Source organism: Varroa jacobsoni, unplaced genomic scaffold (genome assembly GCF_002532875.2).
Source record: "Varroa jacobsoni isolate VJ856 unplaced genomic scaffold, vjacob_1.0 scaffold_187, whole genome shotgun sequence".
Lineage (NCBI taxonomy): Eukaryota > Metazoa > Arthropoda > Arachnida > Mesostigmata > Varroidae > Varroa > Varroa jacobsoni.
The window spans coordinates 1-20,275 of record NW_019213089.1 but is presented as its reverse complement, the minus strand read 5'-3'; the positions used below and the strand labels follow the sequence as shown (position 1 = coordinate 20,275).

At 38.4% G+C, this 20,275-nt stretch overlaps 1 protein-coding gene and 2 long non-coding RNA genes across 6 annotated transcripts; 1 reads left to right on the top strand and 2 right to left on the bottom strand.

Annotated features, from left to right (window-relative positions):
* Positions 1–728: 728 nt before the first annotated feature.
* On the bottom strand, positions 729–11,520 carry LOC111272297 (phenoloxidase-activating enzyme 1). 4 transcript variants are annotated; one of them, XM_022853691.2, is made up of 11 exons: positions 11,184–11,501; positions 10,554–10,620; positions 10,364–10,476; positions 9,816–9,932; positions 7,082–7,675; positions 5,770–5,841; positions 5,252–5,322; positions 4,315–4,415; positions 2,831–3,054; positions 2,171–2,346; positions 729–1,802 (listed from the first exon to the last, which is right to left on the bottom strand). In XM_022853691.2, the coding sequence occupies exons 4-11, from the start codon at positions 9,919–9,921 to the stop codon at positions 1,644–1,646; spliced, it is 1,503 nt and encodes a 500-aa protein (XP_022709426.1). In that variant the 5' UTR covers positions 9,922–9,932; positions 10,364–10,476; positions 10,554–10,620; positions 11,184–11,501; the 3' UTR covers positions 729–1,643. The 4 variants fall into 4 exon arrangements, with proteins under 4 accessions (XP_022709426.1, XP_022709434.1, XP_022709416.1 ...); XM_022853699.2 differs by lacking the exon at positions 10,364–10,476; XM_022853681.2 differs by lacking the exon at positions 10,554–10,620 and having other exon boundaries at positions 10,364–10,488.
* A 2,452-nt stretch (positions 11,521–13,972) lies between these two features.
* Positions 13,973–15,763, top strand: LOC111272437 (uncharacterized). The gene is made up of 3 exons (XR_002687511.2): positions 13,973–14,053; positions 14,411–14,517; positions 14,892–15,763. It is a non-coding gene; the product is annotated as an uncharacterized LOC111272437 (long non-coding RNA).
* Positions 15,764–16,579: 816 nt separating this feature from the next.
* Positions 16,580–20,252, bottom strand: LOC111272422 (uncharacterized). The gene is made up of 3 exons (XR_002687504.2): positions 18,244–20,252; positions 18,000–18,017; positions 16,580–17,574 (listed from the first exon to the last, which is right to left on the bottom strand). It is a non-coding gene; the product is annotated as an uncharacterized LOC111272422 (long non-coding RNA).
* Between the last annotated feature and the right edge of the window lie 23 nt (positions 20,253–20,275).

Genomic DNA, 20,275 nt, shown 5'->3' with positions numbered 1-20,275 from the left:
ATAAACACGACCACCACGTGACGCAAATTCTGTAGTTAGCTGCGAAATCGTGGTACTTGGGTATATTTTTTTATGTTAAGATACGCATAAAAAATTCCAAACATTTCTCGATCATGTAAGGAAATGACTACATGCGATTAATGAATAAAAAAAACGTTAAAAAGAGATAAAAACTAGTACGCAAACAAACGCTTGTATTTAACAATGTATATTTTTGCCTGAAGTCTGGGGAACCCTAAGAGAATGAAAGTTTGCCATTACTATAGCCTCAGTCAATTAATGTAGTTTGATAGAAAATTTATCTCCAGTTCTGGGTATCAGTGGATATCATTTTAACAATACACTGTCATTCCAATACTTTTACTACGAATACGTCCGACTGCGCCGCAAATTTAGCAATGGTTTCGTAAGTAATCAGGCCGTAATAATAAGGCTGAATCATAATATTTTAGCTATAATTACTAAATGTGTTTATGTGCGTACTTATTATATGCTGTAATCATAGTTATTGATTTACGTATAGCTTATTATAAGTTTGTTGTAAACAATATCGTCTTTTCTAAATAATTTGTATGAACGAAATAATATAGATTATCATGTACGCCATTTAAGTCTTAAAAATCGATGAAAGAGCACAATAACGGACACATTGGAGTCCGAGCATAGCGCGTACAATCTAGTCTCAGAATTATGTTTATGAACGTAAACGAAAAGCCCCATAAACCACATTTAGTCATACAAAAACATTTTATTTATTTACAATTTTGCTAAATTAGCTATACAGGATACTGCGTCATGTAATTATGTTAGCGAAATAAATCCAATCGTTTCCAGGAATCTTCCTCCGACTTCAAAAAGAAACGTATATTTTCACTCGTTATGTGCCACCTCGATAGCGATGACGTCTAAGAAAAGGCGACTTCCTGCATATCACCTTCCATTTAGTGGATAAAAATTCAAAACGTCGACGGTATATAATAATTTCCTTATATATATATATATATATATATTCTTTTTTCTTTATTACGTTATTACGCTTTACAAAATTTTGTACAAATGCAAAATCGGAATGGACAATGGAACGGAATCAAAAAAGTAAACAATCATCCATCAGAAACTTTCACGGTAGGTTTACTGGTTTGCTGACATCAGCAATTCAGCCATTTGGAAGCGACTAATGGCAAGATTCTCATATGCACGCTAGCCTTGTCACTGTGTGAATTCTAATTTTTTAGTTCGATCTGTTCATGTTTGTTTCCATTTTAAGAAGTACGTCTTGCGTGTTCTGTTTAATTCATTTGACAAGATTGGAGCTACCTGGCGTATAAAAAGATATAGCTTGAATAGGGTTTTGTTATTTGCATCCTATAGATAAACTACGTAAGCGCCAAATTGAATCGTTTTGCAGCTTTAACGCTGCACAACTCACAGACACATAAAATCCCGTTTTCTCTGTCTATACTGCCTTTAACTAACCTATAGGCTGGCTTAGCACTGGAAAAAATTGACCGGAGAGGCTAATGAACTGTGTTTCGTCTTTTGAGCATTAATATCATCGATATGTTACTATATAGGATATCAATAGACCTGAGAGAAGGTTATAATTAGGAAAATGTGCGAATGTCTGTTTATGAGGTGACGCTTCAGACGGCGTTGTCTATAATCCAGTCAGAAAACTTGCTTACTCTAGTATAGACGCCTGGAACGCCCTTCTGAGCGCATTTGAATCCAAACGAAATAATGCCCTCAAGGGACCACCGCTGCTCGCTGTTTCGCACCAACAAAGGTCCGCCGGAGTCACCCTGAAAAAGGAATGAGTAAAACTTGTCGTCGCTGTTCTCCTTAGATCTCTCTCTCTCTATTAAATTAATAGCAAGTTCTATGTTCTATATACTTTGATGCAAGTTGTACAACAGAGTCTTCGAAGTTACTAAATGTTCTGGTTTCGAATTCCGTTCGTGTTTCTTTAGCTAAGTTTTCATGGGGATTGGCTGAAGCGATGAACAACATCGCTGCGGCATGACAGCTTTACTGTGCCGTTATGGGTAAATGTGATTTGCATATCAGAAGAGGCTTTACGAAAATTAGAAATTTTCCTAGGATTTTATCATCTACGAACAACAGTAAATTAGTAACAATTAAAATGTAACGTTATTGCTGTCACTATTACCTGGCAAGCGTCGTGTCCCCCTTCGTCCTTTCGTCCTGCGCAAAGCATTTCGTCAAATACTGCGATGTTGATTTTATCCTGGCACTCCTGGTTACTCCAAATTGGCAAAGTGACCTGCTGTAGGACATTTGTCTGGGGCCCTCCGAAAGCAGTTGAGCCCCAACCGACCGCAATTGCTAAAGCAACGACAGAGTACGAACTAAAATCGTAAAATTCAACGTTCTTTGTGTTCAAAGTAACGTATAATAATAAAACAGCAGGCAAATTTCAGCGGCTTAGGGAGCTAACTGCTGACCCGACTGAGTAGATTTGTCGACTTCGGGGTTACTACATCGAGAAGCTGTTCCCGATGGCCGTTTTAAATGAAACTTCTTATAGTTTGGCGAAGGATTTTTCAGCGCATAGTGTTTTAAGGAAATATACAGAATACCAAAATCAAGTCACATATTTGTTGCTTTTGTTAAGCAAATTTCTATTATTCCCATAATTATTCCCGTTACTGCTTGGTGATACAAAATCACTGTCATAGAGCAATTGGCTAATTTGAACGACAAATTTTGTTGAGCCGATATTACAAAGCACCCCATATAAGTAAAAGCGGCGTTTTTCTTAAGTGCAAAAAAATAGAATTAAAAAAAAAAGCGTTAACATGTGATGTACCAATTCGTCCGGTGTTATCTCTGGCATCGGGTAAACAACAGGGCTGAAGTCGTGTACTAAACTGCACGGGCTGTTGTAGTTTGAGAATGGCTATATCAGCGTAGTAGTTCGACGAGTTATAATGGGGATGAAGCTTGGCTGTTCCGATTCGTAAATCTTGTGATCCGTCCGCTTCGTCCAAATTCGTATAACCAATACGAGCTGTCATTGCATAGGGCTTCATACTAAAACGCCGGAGTGAGACAAGTTAGCGTTCACCGAAAACCAAGGAACCTGTTCTAACCTAGCCTTGTGATTTTGTCGATAGCCTAAAAGTGACTAGGTAGAGAAAACACTGCAACGTATTCGCTTATTAAACTTTGAAACAAGTAAGGGGTCTAGGTTTAAAACCAAGCATAGACAGTTTATTTCGTGCTGGAAAGGGCCAGTCGTTTGAAACAATGCCAAACGGCGAAGCCGAACGTAAAAACCTAAGACTTCATAAACTTCAAATCGAAGAAAGCAGTGGCACACGTATAACCCTTTATTCAAAAATGAAGGAGTCATTCGTTTTAACTTGATAAATATTTAGTTAGTCATCCCAACTGAAGTTATCTCCTTCGAAGTAATTCCGCCGGACGCAACACACCTATGTCACCGTTTTCTCCAGCCCACAAAGGCCTTTTCAAATTCGATTGTCGGGATAGCTCTCAGCTAGGGCAACTATTTCTGTTTTATTTTTTCTATTTTGTCGCTTTCCTTTTAAAGTTTTTTCCAGCTTTTTTTTTCCAATAGGAAAAAAGTGGCTAGTTCCAGTGAATATGGCGGTCATAACACACATATAGTTTCGTTGCAACAACTGCTATTTGCATAGTGAAGTGTGAGCCGGCGTATTGTTGTGATGGGCAGCCATAGAGAGACTATAATACGATGAAAGGTAACGAACACTTCCTCGACAGAAAATCGTAAGAAGCACTTTAGTTCTCACATGATCACTGTCATAGGCTTTTCAGGATGAGCATCGTCCTCCATAGAATCCTATTTGTGTTCAAAAGGCTTAAACCAGCTGCGTACTTGAATTTTGCTTGCTGTGTAGTTTCCGTGGACATCCTGCAACATTCGTCGAGCTGACCCGGCGAGGAGAACTTGCGGGATGCTGAATATGTAGGCCAACTCAGTATACAGAAAAACTTGAGACTGCCTCAAATTTCTACCATCAGGATTACCTGTATGTAGTAGAAACTCTGCTTCTTTACGAAAATAAATGTGTATTACAAGCGATCATGCAGTGGTGTGGGAATTCAAACAACTCGTTCACTTTTCATCAAAGGGTTATATATAGCAATACATACTGGAAAAATAAGATGTAAAGGCGTGGGTCGAGAACATAATAGTGCAGTATCGTTTATTGGAGCAGGATAGAGCATAAGCTGAGCAGAGCAGCCAATTGCTTTAATAAAAGTTCGATCGTATTTGGGAGAGCATAAAAACCAACTGATACTCACTTCGCAATACAGTGCGCTGCTGTGATCATATGTTGGTCAGAAATGAGCGTCGCGCCGCAAAACTGCTCCATGCCGCCGTCAGCTGGTCGCATAAGCGCCACCTATAATTATAATTTTAATTAAAAAGAGGCCAAGCCAACGATCGATTGAACAGAGCTGAGTATATTATTACGAAAGGCCTATTACTTTTATAAATTCGCTTCTTCGGAGTTTCTGCAACCATAATATGTACGAGACTCGCCAGTTGATAAAGGCCCCCAGTGGCTCAAGTAAATCTATGAAAGCCATTTTGGCTAAAATACTGAACGATGCAACGAACTATCACATTTAGTGGCTTATAACACGTATGGTAAATTAACCAGGTGGATTTTAAGGGCAAGCAGGTCTGGAGTAAACGGTTCCCAGTTTGACAGTAAAGCGAGAAATTTGATATGAAATCTATTTTGTAATCAGTTGGCCTAACCGGGGACCTTTACCTTTTTAGCGAGCTTTCAGCTGTTCTCGGCTTTGCCGTCTGCCTCGGAAGTTGCAGGTTGAACTACTGGTGACGAAGCTTGATCAAGTCGTGCGGACGAAAAGTGGGTTGTAGTGACGTAAAGCTTATATATATATATATATATATATATATATATATGTAACATACGGCGAAAACCAACGATAACTGTAGTGTATAAATACTTTTTTCACGTTAATAATTCGGGCAGGCAATAATAGTTAGACTATATGTTTTAACAAGGAGAATGCAAGCGATTATCGATTATTCTTGCCTGGTGCAACCATGTGCCTCATAATGATCCTATAACTTAATAATGAATGAGTGAATCTGGCTGACGTGATGGACTGAATGGCCCATTCCTGATACAACGCCATTCTATTTTCTTCGACAGGGGGCCTGTTTGCCCTGATCTGCGTTTTCTGTTCGATCATTTCCACTTACGGTCCAGCTCCAGTTGTCTCCGTGCACCTGCTCGCCACCAACTATCCGAGAAGTTGTGCTCACGCCGCATGCTGTATAAATAGTGCAAAATGAAATGGCCCGTTAGTTGTTATTCGTTTGGTGTTATTAAAAGGACAAAGGGTATTAATTTATGATAAAGTAAGTTGTTAGGTCGTGACTGAGATATCTACTGACATCGTATTTTTCCCTTGTTCTACTCTAAAATGTGTACATATTTTTAATATGAAGGTTTACTACTTAATCACAAGGCCATCAAGTCATCAGCTACGTCATTTATCAGCTACGTCAAAGTAATAGGTAATAAATATGTGTGGTACAGCTTACCTACTTGTCCAATTAAAAACCAGGAATGAAATTAATCCTGAAGCGTTGCCTTTTGTCAAGCCTGTTCCAAGAAAATTTGGATTATAATAATCTAAATTTAATTTAGCATAACAGAGATGAACATGATATACTTCTTTCATATAACTTATTAAAACAGTCAAGCAAAAACTTACACGACTGGAACCGCAGGATAGGTTTAGGGGTAACCGGCGACTGTCCTTGCGTTTTATCTTGAAAGGTAAGTACTGTGTTGAAAGGTTGTTTGTTAGAAACACGTAGCACTGGACTAATCAAAAGTATAGCGATGGCAGGAACGCCATAGGCACAAATAAAAATCTCTAGGTACTATAGCGTATGATCTAAATATTCACCAGTGCTTAAGTTGACAGAAATCTAGTGGGTTCTGACGCCAAAGTTAATTTATAGTTTGATAGGTGAGAAAGAAGGAACGAATAACATATACAAAGACTAGGTTTGACATCTAGGACTATTGATTGCCTAATTAGTGACATGACAAAAGATGTCACGCGGTACGAGACAAGCTGCCGGACTACACATCTGTGGTAGACGAAAGCTGAACTTGGGTGACAAAAGAAATAATCGAAAAAAAAAAGGGAAAATACAGAAAGAAAACAACTAGTGTTAGCTCGTCATAGAGGCTAGCCATGGATACGAAGCAGTTATATTGAGAACAAATGAGTTTACGGAACTTGGATAGTAAAACGCAGCAACAATTGGTGGTGCTACACACCTTGCTAGATATTGTAAGAAATGATGTCCTGTCGTAGGACTCATGTTTTTCGGATTAAGGCTGTTGTGCAAAAGCCGTTTTTGTATGTTGCAAAAGATGTATGTTGAAAAGGGGAACTAGTATGATGGATTTTTGGTTGAACGATCTTAGACGAAATTAAACGAAGAGGCAACGAGTGCCAATCGTTTTAGGAACTTACGTGATGTTTCTACGGTTTACGAAAAATTGAGCCTTTTTAATAAACAAGTGGAAATATTGTGGATAAGTGCTTTTTAGTTATATTTGTTGTGCTCCCGTGTAAATCAGCATGATTGCCACATGTTAAATGATTGCTTGCATGCTAAAATAACTGCAATACCGGACAAGCGTGGAACTAGGATATGTTATTCTCTCTCTTGTGTAATCTAAAGTCGTCGTAGCTCAACCTAGTCAAAAGTTCTGGAACGCACTTTTAAAATGTTTTTTGCAGCAGTGTGTATATAGTTTTTTTAATACTAATTTGTCACCTTGTAATACAATCAGTACTATTGATTATAGTTCGGATTTGTATGAATGTAAAAGTACCCAAGATAGCAGAGTAAATCTTAAGCTTATTGGCAAATCTGCAAGGACAACTTAGCAATTCGTAAGGTTGCGCTTGTTACACTTAACAAACTGGACGCATTGCACGAGAAACAATCACCTTATAGGAGCTTCAACTTGCCATGTAGCCAGTGTTCTTTGATCTGTCTTACCTGCGCCAGGTTGGACCTCTTGATAATTTTGTTGGTTTGTGTACTGAGGCCCTTCAAGGTCGTAATTGATGTGATGATGTCCGGGCCTGGTCGGTGAAATGGGTTGACTATTTTCGTAGAATCCGGGAGACGGTTCACGCGCACCATATTCGTCCAAGCCGGAAGGCGGCCCGTAAAAGCCATGTTCGCCAAAGCCTGCAGGCGGCCCACTGGGGCCGTATATGTCGAAACCGGGCGCAGGGCCACGAGGCGGCCCACCGAGGCCGTATTCATCGAAACCGGGCAACGGGCCGCGAGGCGACCCATGAGGGCTCTGAAATTGCCGGTGACCATGTTCATGATGTCTCTGTTTTCCGAAGCGTGAGTCAAAACCGGAGCCATCGAATCCGTGAGTACCCCAACGCTGTCTTCGATGACGATGATGCTTCTTTCCAAAACCTGGTCCAGCCAGGTATCGAAGAAGATGACGTGTCTCTACTTCTACAAGTGGGGACGAATCAAAAGCCGGGGATCCTGGAGGCCTTGAAGGCCCCGGAGGGTCAGGATGCCCAAGTTTCCACCTTCGTATTCTGCGCAGATGCCGGGAATCAATATCTAAATACAACAGCCGTACGAGGGCCGCATCGGGATATTAGGCAATACCTGATTGGTGGTGGATAGTGCTCTTTTTAAAGGACACAAAATTAGACTTCTAAGTTTATGAAAGCTTAAAATAGATAGCAAATCTAGCCATTTTCGGTAAAGCCTAATTAACAATTTGAACTCGGTGACTTTAGTTTGAGATATTATTTTGAATGAGTCTAGTTTGAAACTGGGCAGGAGCTAAAATATTAGACAGGAAGAGTTATACTATTAATAAGCTAATAAGGTGCCAGGCATAGAGCACAGAAGAACCCAAATCATGCCACACAATCTGTTTAATTGAAATGAGACCATAAATAAACCAGCCTGGAATGCTCAGATCCCTACGTTACGACAGTATAGTATTGGTTTTATTCGGAGATTTTTTGCTGAATAGAATTTATATTCAAAAAGCAAGCCGAGGTAACGTCGCAGACGTGTGACTCAATTAAAAAGCAGCTCAATATATGAAAAACCACAATTTGTCAAATGTGTACATTTATAAGTTTCAGCACAATTTTATATAAATATGAAAACACAAAATTTTATCGTAGAAAGTACTAAAAAATCACCCACCAGCCTTTCTAATGATATATTTTTTGTTTACTCATGATAATATGAACATTAACATGTCTCATCTCTGAGCAATGTAATATGCCGTTATTTGTTTGAGGTGAAGGTAAATTGACGGTTACTAATTAAACTATGTTTCTAGTGGGAAATCTTCTTAACTGCGTCGTCAGTGTTGAATTATTCCATCTATTGATATTATTGGCCAATAGATATACAATACTGTTGGAAGCTTTTAGAGGATTTCCGCGCTGTTATTAGCTTGGTCTCTAAAAACGTCTCTTTTATATATATCGTATAATTGGAGAGTAGTCTAAAGTACTATAATGCCGATTGCTGTTGTTAAATGGCAAAGGAAACAAGATAAATGTGTCTTGTTGGCCCTCCGAGGACAAGGGGCCTTTTTTTTTATAGCCCGATCTCACTTTATGCAGGCAATGTTTATTTGCATCAGAGGTGATGCGGTATTTCTAAGCCAAGCAGAGACATAGTTTCTCTTCCGACAAGGCACGAAAAGTAACTTCCTTTACTGTGCTTATATACATATATATATATATATATATATATATATATATATATATATATTATAGAAGAAATATTTCCTGTTGGACTGCTTACTTTTCCTATACGTCAAAATCTGACAAAAAATGCAGTGTCAAAAACTGAAAAACTTGTAGTTCATAAAATAGTAGTCAATTGTAGTTATTTTTTGAACGTGATATAAAATTCATATATGTTATTTAATATATTATACAAGAGAAGGAAAAACGGGTGTTGAATAAGCTTCCCATATTAGTGCATATAACGGAGCGTCTCGGAAGGCAAATTTTCGCCCCATTCAGATTATAGAACATGCTTTAGCCATAGTGATTGTCAGCATATTTTACGCAGGTACTACAAAGCTGCCCATAATGACTTAACTGGAATAGCCAAAGCGGTATGTTTATTGAAAGAGAGCCCTGGTCAATCATTACACTTTATTACCTCTTAGAACAGAATAATTTGCTAAGTTCTTTTTTTCGTTGCCAGACTTCCTGTGCATGATACGATTGATTTGAAAGGTTGAAAAGAGCCCATGTAATGGAAAAATAAATTCACATGAACATACACTACGTTGACTTAGTATGTTTTGTTCATGGGTTGAACCGAAGACTTTGCAACGATGAATGGCTGTTGTACATAATTAGCTCGCGCCTGTTACAGCTTTTCGTCGTTTATGCAGTGATAAAGCAAGCCGCTAGGACTGATAATGTGCGGGTTTTAATACCTTTCATGAACGCGTGAATAAAGTGAATAAGATGTACAGTTGTTTCGTTAGACTTAGCTTGTAAGTTAGACCTTGGAAAGGCCCAATATATCCTGTTTGGATTAGCGTAAGAACTGCTTTAGGCAGATAGGCAGACATCCTACCCATAGATATAGATTTCGAAAAAAAAAAAAAGAAATCTAATAAGAATATTTATGGCACAGCAAGTGGCGAAATGTAAATATTAGGGGTCAAAATTAATTAAACGATTGACCATTATAACTGAATTATACAAACCTCTAGCGTGTGTTCTGCGACCTTCAGCCGCTAAATTGGCTGCCATTTCGAGCATTGTTATATTGCCAAGCGGCAAAAACGCTAAAATGAAGTATAGCCATTTCATGATGAGAAGCGCTGAAACAGTAGTAAATGTTCGGTCATTACGATGTTTTCACTCATCATTACTCGGTGTCAATTCTTTCGTAACAAATTTTGTCAGCATGTCACATATGTCACAACTCGATATTTCGTCATGCTTTCCGTGTTCCTTGTCTGTTTGTACTTTATATAAGCAGCAGAAAATGATGTTTTTACCAAATACCACCATTCTCAGTGACAGCCGCTGCTGATCACATCACAACGTATTAACCCAACGCTATTTTTATTCGATATACTTTCCAGTGTTCTCGCTAAGAGCTAGAGGAAAAAAAGATCTCCCAAAATTGCTGCCAATATGGCTACAGGGGCACAACAACGCTTTTGAACTCTTTCCCTCTTGTTAATTCATGCGCCGAATTCAGTTAGTTGTTAATTCAACGATATTTAGCAAGTCCTATCCATTATACCTTTTCGAATGGCCTCGAAAACGCGTGTCGCGACTCGGTCTTTTTTCAGTTGACACTCGCTCTTTTTTCGGGGACTTCCATCCTCAGTGCGTCGCGAAATGGGACGGATAGAACTGCCAGATAATCTAGGAACAAGTCATGTAGAAGATAACGTAAAATTGCGCAATATCGCAAACTGAATCGAACTTACCCAACAGTGTTGTCGCTCGCGATGCTCCAATGGTACAGTATCTATCGTATGTGTTTGTGATGAGGCGCTTTGGCAGGTTCAGAAGAAAGAACGCAGAACGTACCACATAATACGGAGTACGAATAAAGTAACATAAAAAGATACGCACGAATAATATATGTGATTCGAATAAGGGTGTTAAAAACAAATGGTAAGCAAAATTCATAGTTAAAATGATGGGGATATCCAAAAGGCGATAAATTTTGTCATCGAACACAGAACCTGGTCGCTACTTGGGAAAACAGGGGAAAAGAGACAGGCGCAACATATTCCCAAAACCAGTCTGTGGCCAGCAGCGTTATGTCAGCGCTATGTTGGAATCCAGAGATCTATATTGGAGATAGCCACTTTGCATACGGACCACTTATATTTATTCAAGAGTGTTGTAACTTCTTGAATTATATCATATAGCCATGTCGGTATTCAATTACGATAACAACATCGTTTAAGTTTCAGCATATCTATATATAAATATATATAAAGAGAGAGAGAGAGAGAGAAAATGCATTAGATGAAAATTGAAGCAATACACTAGTACATAAGTATTTTTCACGGAAAACTCATACTGGTGCTCAATTGATTGTTGTCTACCTGCGGAACTCCCTCACGACAGGTCCACGCTGTGTCCGTGAAACACACTAGGTCTCAATGTTCCTTTCGAACAGTATGTACCTGACCTAATACTCCGTAATTGGACGATCCACTATTTCTTTGTTAGTCGACTACGATTAGGTAGCAACCAATCGAATTAATTATTCTTCTAGAAGATCAAACGAAGAAGCAAAGCGAACTTTGTCTTCGCTTCTGTCGCCAAAGCCACGAGCAGCGATCAGAACGGATGGCGATTCGTGTAGGGTAGGTCTGAGACTGAAAGGGAAGTTAACAGTGGAGATTCCTGCCATTTTGTTTATTCGTCATCAATGACAACAGCGATGACAACGTTTAGCATGCCGACAGCGAATCCAGAAGCTGAGGAGGCGCGGTAGGAAGGGGCGTAAAGGTGTCCTCCTCACAATACGTCAGCGCTGGCAGTAGAGCGACGGCATTTGATTACACCGATGACGTACATCGATGCAATGAGGCTACAATGGAGCGGCCGGGCCCGAAAACTCTGCTGTGGTCATCTGCTAGCGTACAACAACGACTGGATAAGTGGCTGGAGAGAGCATGGATCTTCGACGATATCTGCGACGACTGTCGTACAGTAGCTGTTGAAAATTGAAACAGGCATCGATGGATGCATTCTTGAGCTTTTCAAAAATATCGAACGACAAGATAAAAGCAGTGAATTGTTCGTATTTTTGCTATGTCGCTGGTAACTGCTGTTGCTAATACTGCTAAAAGCAGGCTTCAGCTAAATACAATGTGCCCGGTCCGGCCATCTGCGGGTGGAGTTTTGAAGCCGTTAAGACACGAAGGTTTACACATGTAGGAGTATAATGAAGATATCAATGCTCATTGCACACTTCTCTAGTGACCAAAATGTGTAGTACAATTTGATGCTACCACCGCTACAAATCACGACACACTTGGCACATACGTAAACCAAATGAAAAGAGAAAAGGTGACCGGAGGTCCGGGCACGGGGTACGGAGTAATGAGGACAAGAAAGGTCATGCTTTTTGGAAAAAATCCACTTAGAGAATGCATTTTTTGGCATTACCAGTTACAATGCAAAGGCATTGATGCGTATTATGCATAGCTCCTCGAAATACGCTCGGTTGCATCTGTCGCAAACAATATATAATGGGTTTACGGCTATGGGGTATGCAAATACCGGGAATATGATATGTGTAAAGAAGATACGGAGGCGGTTTCTCAGATTTCAGCGGAAAGGCTTGCTTCATTTGCACAGTAGACAAAAACATTTTAAAATCAGTATAGATGATGAATAGATTGCCGTTTATGTATACAGCGGGCAATAAAAAAGTTTAACATTTGGCCCCGACGCATACATATAGTGAATTAATCGTTTAGACCGAGCATTTCCACAATTTTGTATATGAATAACTTTATTGATAAAATCTGCAAGTAATATGATTTATATGTGTGTCTGAAAACAAAAGCCTTAGTAATATATTATGAATTTAAGTTCCCAAGGTCATTCCTATGTCGCTGCATGTATCCCAGCCTAGGAGCTAAAATTCCCTTTTATACCATCAAAGTTGTGATTTTCTTGCTTCAATACAAGCATAAACATTTCGCAGCTCGAAAATGTTTAACGCTCAATCTCGTTAATGATATTAAACCCCATAAACTTACTAAAAGATATGTGATCACGTTTCTAAATCTCAACAAATTTCCGATTTTTACTCAGTGCTTAATCTAAATAAAGCACTCAGGTAATGCGAGCGTCGTTTATCCGTGAATTCCAACGCGGTGAGATGAGTTGCCGAAAACTAACTGTAATATCTTTGTATAATACCGCTCTAGAAGCTAACTGTTATTCACGAGGGAAGCTTAGAGATTCAAATGCTTTTGATTGAGTGTCATAACTTTTTAAAATGAACGACTTTTAGGTAAGTGGAGTTTGACATACTATTCATACAGCCATAAAAGTTATGATTTGTGCTGCAGTCAGAGCGTTTGTCTATACATTATTACGTTTAAAGTGTATATTGCGACTGCTATAGTTCTCTCACATTTCGGCACAACGTGTGTTTATTACACTTGGGTCAAAAAAATGACATGAAATTCTAAGCACCAATACTTCGGAAACCACGCATCAGAACTGTCGATCAAATATAATCCCCCTTGTCAGCAAGCAGATAACGCAAATCACGTACTGCAGCTACAGTCTGAGATGCTCTACAGCATATGATACTGTAGCAGTATATTTTACAAGCCTTTCACCGACCGGGAGTTATACCGGATGCCTTACGTGCGACAGTCTACAAGGTTGGGCAGAAGTCAATATTATCTATCCATAGTTACCAAACTCCGCCATGCTAAAAGCAAAATAGGTCTAATGAGTTAAATCACGTTACCGTGTTCCAAATGCCTTAGATGTGATCAAATTCTCCTATATTGCGGATCGCATGCAAAGACGTGTGTTAATTTAATAAATGAATAAAAAAAATTAATAAAGACAAAAGCTGGCTCGACCACTAATATACACACAAGTACTAGTTTCTCGACGAAACATCAACTTCAAATGTACATTTGGAAGAGTATTTATAGAAACAATTTTACTACATTAGTTGCTAAATTAATGGGACAACTATTTACATTACATGTAGTGCCTGTTGTTTTGCCACAGCAAATACCATACGTACATGATTTCATTGTCATCATATCCATTTGTTCAAAAATGAATAAGCTGTTTGAACTTTCGCGCCATTTAATATTCGGTTGCCATCCATGTTGTTTTTTTAACATAACTAAGAGCACATTTTCTGCAAATGAGTGAAATTTTGTAAGAATCCAACGTCACCTCGAATTTTCCGGTGGGATTATATATGGTGAGCATTCTGTGGTTTTTTTTCCAAATGGAGCAACGAGCGGAACATAAAAAATGGTGGCATATTGCATCCGGGGGGAATTACTTCGAAGAGGTCAACTTGAATTAACAATTAGGTAGATAAGCAAGCGACAAACGGTTATATCGCCGTCAGTTTTTTCCAGTTGGTTCATTACAAGTCAGATTTAAACTATAATGCAGCATAGGTCTGTGATAGGCGGAAAAAGGATGACCTTATAGTTACTAGGTCAAGCAAAACAAATGAATAGAACAGGAAACAAACATGGATGAGCATCAGTGACGGATTGAAAAAAGGTGACGCTTATTCATGAAATTATCATTTAAAAATGTCCGTTAGCGATGCTGTTTGTCGAATGAGATCACTCACGAAATCATAGATTCTTAGAGCAAGGAACCTGCCGAAAAGGAAATGGATTGCCGCTCGAGAGTGGTGTTTTGCCATAGGTAAGTCTTTTAAAGATTTATCATTGAAACATTATGATCTTCTGTACAGAAATGTAATTAGGTTCTCCATAAAAATTACAATAATTAGGATTAGAATGATCGGAGGATTTGATGACTCAGATTCTAATTTTGCATACTAACTTCAATGCCGAAAACAGTATCGGAAAATGAAGTCATGCAGAAGAGATCACTCTGGTTGGGAAACTATTGAGTGTGTTGGTTATTGACTCGAATTTTGTGCAGACTTGATAGAACTAAAGTCAGTTTCTCGTATTAGGCTTAGAAGTTACTGCTATTGTCAAATAGAAGTTAAAGATGCATATTCATAGTCACATCAGTTCGTGGTGTGGTAACAGTTTTTGGTAAATTTTCAGGTGTCCGCAAAACTTCTACGTCAAGATTGGTGTGAGTGCCAGTGCGGCTTAAAAAACACTATCGGGGTCCTAAAACTGAATTAATACAGCTTTTCGACATACCTCTACCATATGAGCTATGAAGCAACTGTTTCGGCCGAAAATGGCAGAACTGAGTCACCTGATAAAAGAACACATGCATGGTACAGAAAAATAACAATTAACGTAAAATAATTTAATGTAGAATTATAATAATTTGATTACTGTCCTCTGTTTTCGAAAATGAACCGCTGTAAATTTATTGTAACCCGACCTGAGTACTTCTCAAGAACTGATCGGTACGACGTAGCGGTAAGTCAAGCCTTTAGCGCTTAAACGAACCAGCTTTAATTTTGTTAATTGCCATGAATAAAAAATATTTGATGGTAGGTTGCTTATACATTCGTACTCATGTAAATATATGAAGAATATATGAACTTTTTTGAACATCAAGGACTTGCCCCCGTTCAACCGTGTTTGTTGCTAGAATTATCTCGAATGTTTTTTATTGTTGGGCGTTACCGCCTGTAGAGCTCTGCTCGGGCGAGCTTTGTAGATATTGACGCAAATATACAAAGTGAGCAAATTTGTTAGTAATCAATAATAAAATTACAGCACATTGATATGCATGGCAGAATAGACTACTAATTTACTCATTGAGAGCAATGGGTGTAAGCTAACAATAGAGCATGCAGTATGCAATTTTTAGCATGTGAAATTCACAAGGTTGTTGTTCAAGCCGAGTGTGGGCGCTCATAGTAACCTAGTAAGTCAGTAAGAAAAAAATTGACTTCCACACAAGAAAAGAGCATAAATAAAGCGTGGAAAATTTTATCGATATAAATACCGATTATTTTGACTACTAAAACTCCCGTCGCCGTTTGCACCACCTTCACCATGTCAGACCTTCAATAAACGGACGTGCAAGGCAGCTTCTATGGCACAGCCCGACGTAGTGCGACCATTTCTTCTAACAGTATTTTACGTTATGTCTTAACAGAGATTATAGCTTTTTACTCTACTTCGAAGTTGACGGGTGAGTTGCATTACTGCCGATAAATTCGAGCCACATATCTTTAAGAAGTCCTACCACCACCCGAATTTAATCGTTTATTCATTTATTGGATTTATTTGTATGATGTAAATGATGAGGTAATAGTAAACGTTAGAATCTGCTGAGTCCCATGAACGGGATGGGTGAAAATGTCTGTAGTTAAACATGCTATATATTATTATGTGGCACCGACAAGATAATAGACAAGAATTGCTTTATTATCCAATCGTATAGCTCGACTGGTTGTTAAAACGCGTATCATTCCGTAATCTTCAGGTATTTAAATAACGCGTCATAAACCGTCCTAGTACACAAGTAGAAAACTTTTAACGAAAATTTCCGTACAATCAAGGGTCACAGAATAATGAGGTGTACATGAAAGCGGGTTGGAAAAGATTTGGTCTATCTTTGAATAACAAGCTTAATTATATAGTCGCATTATTATTATTAGCATTTATTATATGCTCTCCTCAGTACGGTTTCTTTATGCCTCTGCTTAATATAGGATATTTTAGAATCGATCCGTAACCTTATTTAAAAGAGATTTTAGTAAAAGGCACTATGAAAGATCTCAAAAATACCCAAGGTTACATTTCTAACATAAAAGTATTTCGACAGACCGTATAAACCAGGTACATTTTCGCTATTTTCGTCTGAGTGATATTATGAATGACTGAGAAAATATATGTATGTATGTATTATAGACTTAAATAGATCGCAATGTCATTTAACTTTGATGATCTGAAGTGAATGCTCATCGTACTTCATTTTCGTTCGCCATTTGTTTAGTGGCGGTTGTGCAGTAGCAGAAGAACACGGCCGTGTCCTCGGATCCTACCGCTCGATTTTAGCCTAATTGCACCACTATACTAATCAGATGTCGTCGCTCTACTGCCTTCGCTGAAGCGTTGTGAGAAGGACATTTTTACACCCTTTCTTATCACGTACCCCTACTTCTAAATATGCTGTCGGTATGGTGAACGTCACCATCGGCGTTTTCGGCGGAAAAACAAAATGGCAAACGCACCGTCAACCTCTCTACACGAATCGCTGTCCGTTCTGATCGCTGCTCCTGGCTGTGGCGACAGGAAGAAAATGAAATTAACTTTTTTCGTTTTATTTTCCGAAATAAAAATCGCCTCGATTTGTCGCTGCCCAATAGGAGCCAAACTGTAAAAAATAGGAGATAATCAAATTACGGAGTATGAGATCAGCTAAATAATCTACACTGCCCGAAACGGACATTGAGGCGTAGTTTATGGCATCGATACGGCGTGGACTCGTCGTTTCCTCACGAACCTAACAGATAGGTAATAATCGACTGAGCACTTCGTACGAATCCCTTGTAAGAAATACCATATAGTAGTGAATCGATTTGATTTTTACGCACATATTTATTTTTAGCTACATTGATACTCCCGAGATGGTATTATCACAAGTGAACAATAACATAATTGAATAATATAATCAGAGAGATGACAAGAGATGTGAATGATCCAGTGGCCGTCTCGGATGTAGGGGTCCAGATTACAACATCCCGGTAAGATAACACTGATCAGGAAGTGTTTCTAGAATGGCCTGCATTTGTTTTTACGCAAAAATCACCGTGAACTAAAGACAATCAACATAGATTGGACTCCGTAAATTATACCATATGTTTTGAATATGAAATGAGCAAGTAGTTAGGCTAACTCAGGATCCTTCAGAACTCAATGCTGCCTCGCCACAAGTTTCGAAATTCTAAAAAAGTTGACATACTTTCATCGTTTAATAGCAAATGTCTAGAAAGCACTTGAGTTGGCCTCATTCGTGGAGCAGTTTACTACAAACAATAAGCAAGCTTTTGTAGGTAGCTATAAATTTATTGTAGTTTATTGTGAAAAAATTATTATAGACTTCTTGAGAATTTCATAAGGTAGTGCATATTATCAGTAACGCTTTTAGATGATAATGGACTTGAGAAGGAAACCCTCATTCTATTTTTGGCCACGAAAGTTGACCTTCTAGAAAAGTGTTGTTTTTTCTGTTATACTAACCTGAACTCTGTGAAGAACCTAAAAACAGCAAGGACATTTTTTAGAGTATTCAAACTCTTTTGTTGGCATTTGTTTCTGCGTCTCGGGCCATACTTTTACAAAACAAAATTCTTAGCTAACTCATAAAAAAATTAGTCTACACGATGCATACCATGGTATTTGTACCTATGTATATAATAGCACCCGATTGACAAATTGAAGACCACCGATATCATAATAAAATTTGTATATTAATGTTACCTACATTATCTCGCATCTAGTTTCCGATTCGCCAGCGTCGTGCAGTCGCTCAGATGACGCTCGTTGAATTCCTTTTTTTTTTAGAATTTTCCTTTTCTTCGGTTGCCGAGTCACTTTCTCTTAATTTGAAGCCATGTTTACCTCGTTTTCTGTATTTCCCTTAGAACTGCAAGATTTCTGCCTCACAAATGCCAATCTTTTTTTGCGTAGCAATGGAACTTTTCTTTCTGGCGCTTTTGTGTGCAGAACATTTCTGATAAACGATTACAGCCTGAAATTGCAGCTGTAAATCTGTTTAAAAATTATTTCTACGTAATCACGAAACTGAAGCTTGGACAGGTGCAGTATTTTACCAGCGTATTCGTTTTGAGACTTCTTGATCTTGTTTTTGCTGCTGAATTGTGTATAAAAATAAATGCAATTACTTTATGTATATTGTTACTAGCTACAATCTGTAGCCAGAAGACTCGATGGATGCGAGCCGTTATTTGACAAATAATTGATACGCGTGTCGAGCCTATTCAGTTTACATTGATTAATTTATTTGTAATAGCTTTATTTTTCGCTCTACAAGACGTTTATGGGTATTTAAGGACGAAACAGAAGCAATTAAAGGCTATGGATTACTTCATTACGGTACAACCATAAGAGTTCTCTGAAAGAGCACTGACAAAGCAATTGTAGTGTATGTGTGTGTTGTAGGAAAACGTCTGATGAACGAAAGACAGTTAAGACCGACGGCCACTGTAAATGGTCGCGATATAAACAGACCTGATAGAGGGGAACGTCTAGGTCAACACGGAAGAGCCAGAAATCAGTCAAGGCCAAACTGAAATACGAGATAACGTAACAAAACGAAAATCGAATAAACAATGCCCACATGTTCTCACATTACTTAATTAATTTTTTCAGTTAATGGCTTGTACACCAAACAAACGTGATTTTACGAAGCTTACATCGTTTTGTTTTTCTGTTGCCATTGTATTTCAGCGATTCACCAGAAGAGTATAAAGCTCATAAGGCATTAAAATTTAGTCGTCATACTATGTCTGTTTAAACCTGGCTCTAGTTAGCTGGGCTTGACTCTAATTCTAACAGTCTCACATGCGTAGGACTATTTGCAGTCCGAGTCTTAGTCAGTTTCTGGGATTACATTCAAACAAGCTTGATAAAATCTAGTTACTTACTATCATATCATGTATAGCACAATATTAACTAGCACAAGAAACGGTTGGGAAGAAAAGAGAAGACTGGCCGTTACTTGTTCATCGTTTTCAGTGTTCGTAATTCGCTGCACTGACAAATGGGCCAGGATAAAATACTACATTTCTTTCTTTAGCTTCCAATTTACCAAACTTAGAACTATTGATGTTGCCCTGATCTAGGCGGACTTTTTTTTATTGCAGTGGATCGTACGGTCCGCTATTAGGGTTTAAGATTTAACATCTATGCACTTGAAATTAATATGTTTCAAACATTTAGGGTCACGACTAAATGAAGTTGTATTATCAAACTAAGTTACAAATGAATCGCAAAGTTTGAGCAGAACAGCCTAGCAACCCTCTGACCAATAACTAGATGCTTTAATATACAAGTAAACACTTACTTTTTTAATCCTATTTTTTGTTTTTAAATGCTAAGTGATCATCGCGCAGCAGGTCAAGTGTGTTTTTTTCTTATTTCTTTAAAAGCAGCATTAAATCTCCGGGTTTTACATCTGGTGTTCTTTTGTTATTAGATATTAATTTTAACGGGTGAGTAAGCAGTTTTAGGACGAAACGACGCGTGTCTTTCAAACCCAGGTTTTAAATCTAGAAAATTTCCGTTTCTACACCCATATTTGCTCGGGGTCAATGGTGGTCTAAGTTTGATCCCGGTTACAGACACCTCGTTTCGAGACCAGCTGTCTGATGACATGCTGATGGAAAGCTCTGCCGGACCTAAAATTCAAGTCACGTAGTGTTTCATAACTTAACTAGGCAGACATGTTATCACGAAGATAAGCTGTACTGACTATCAAATATTAACATTTAATG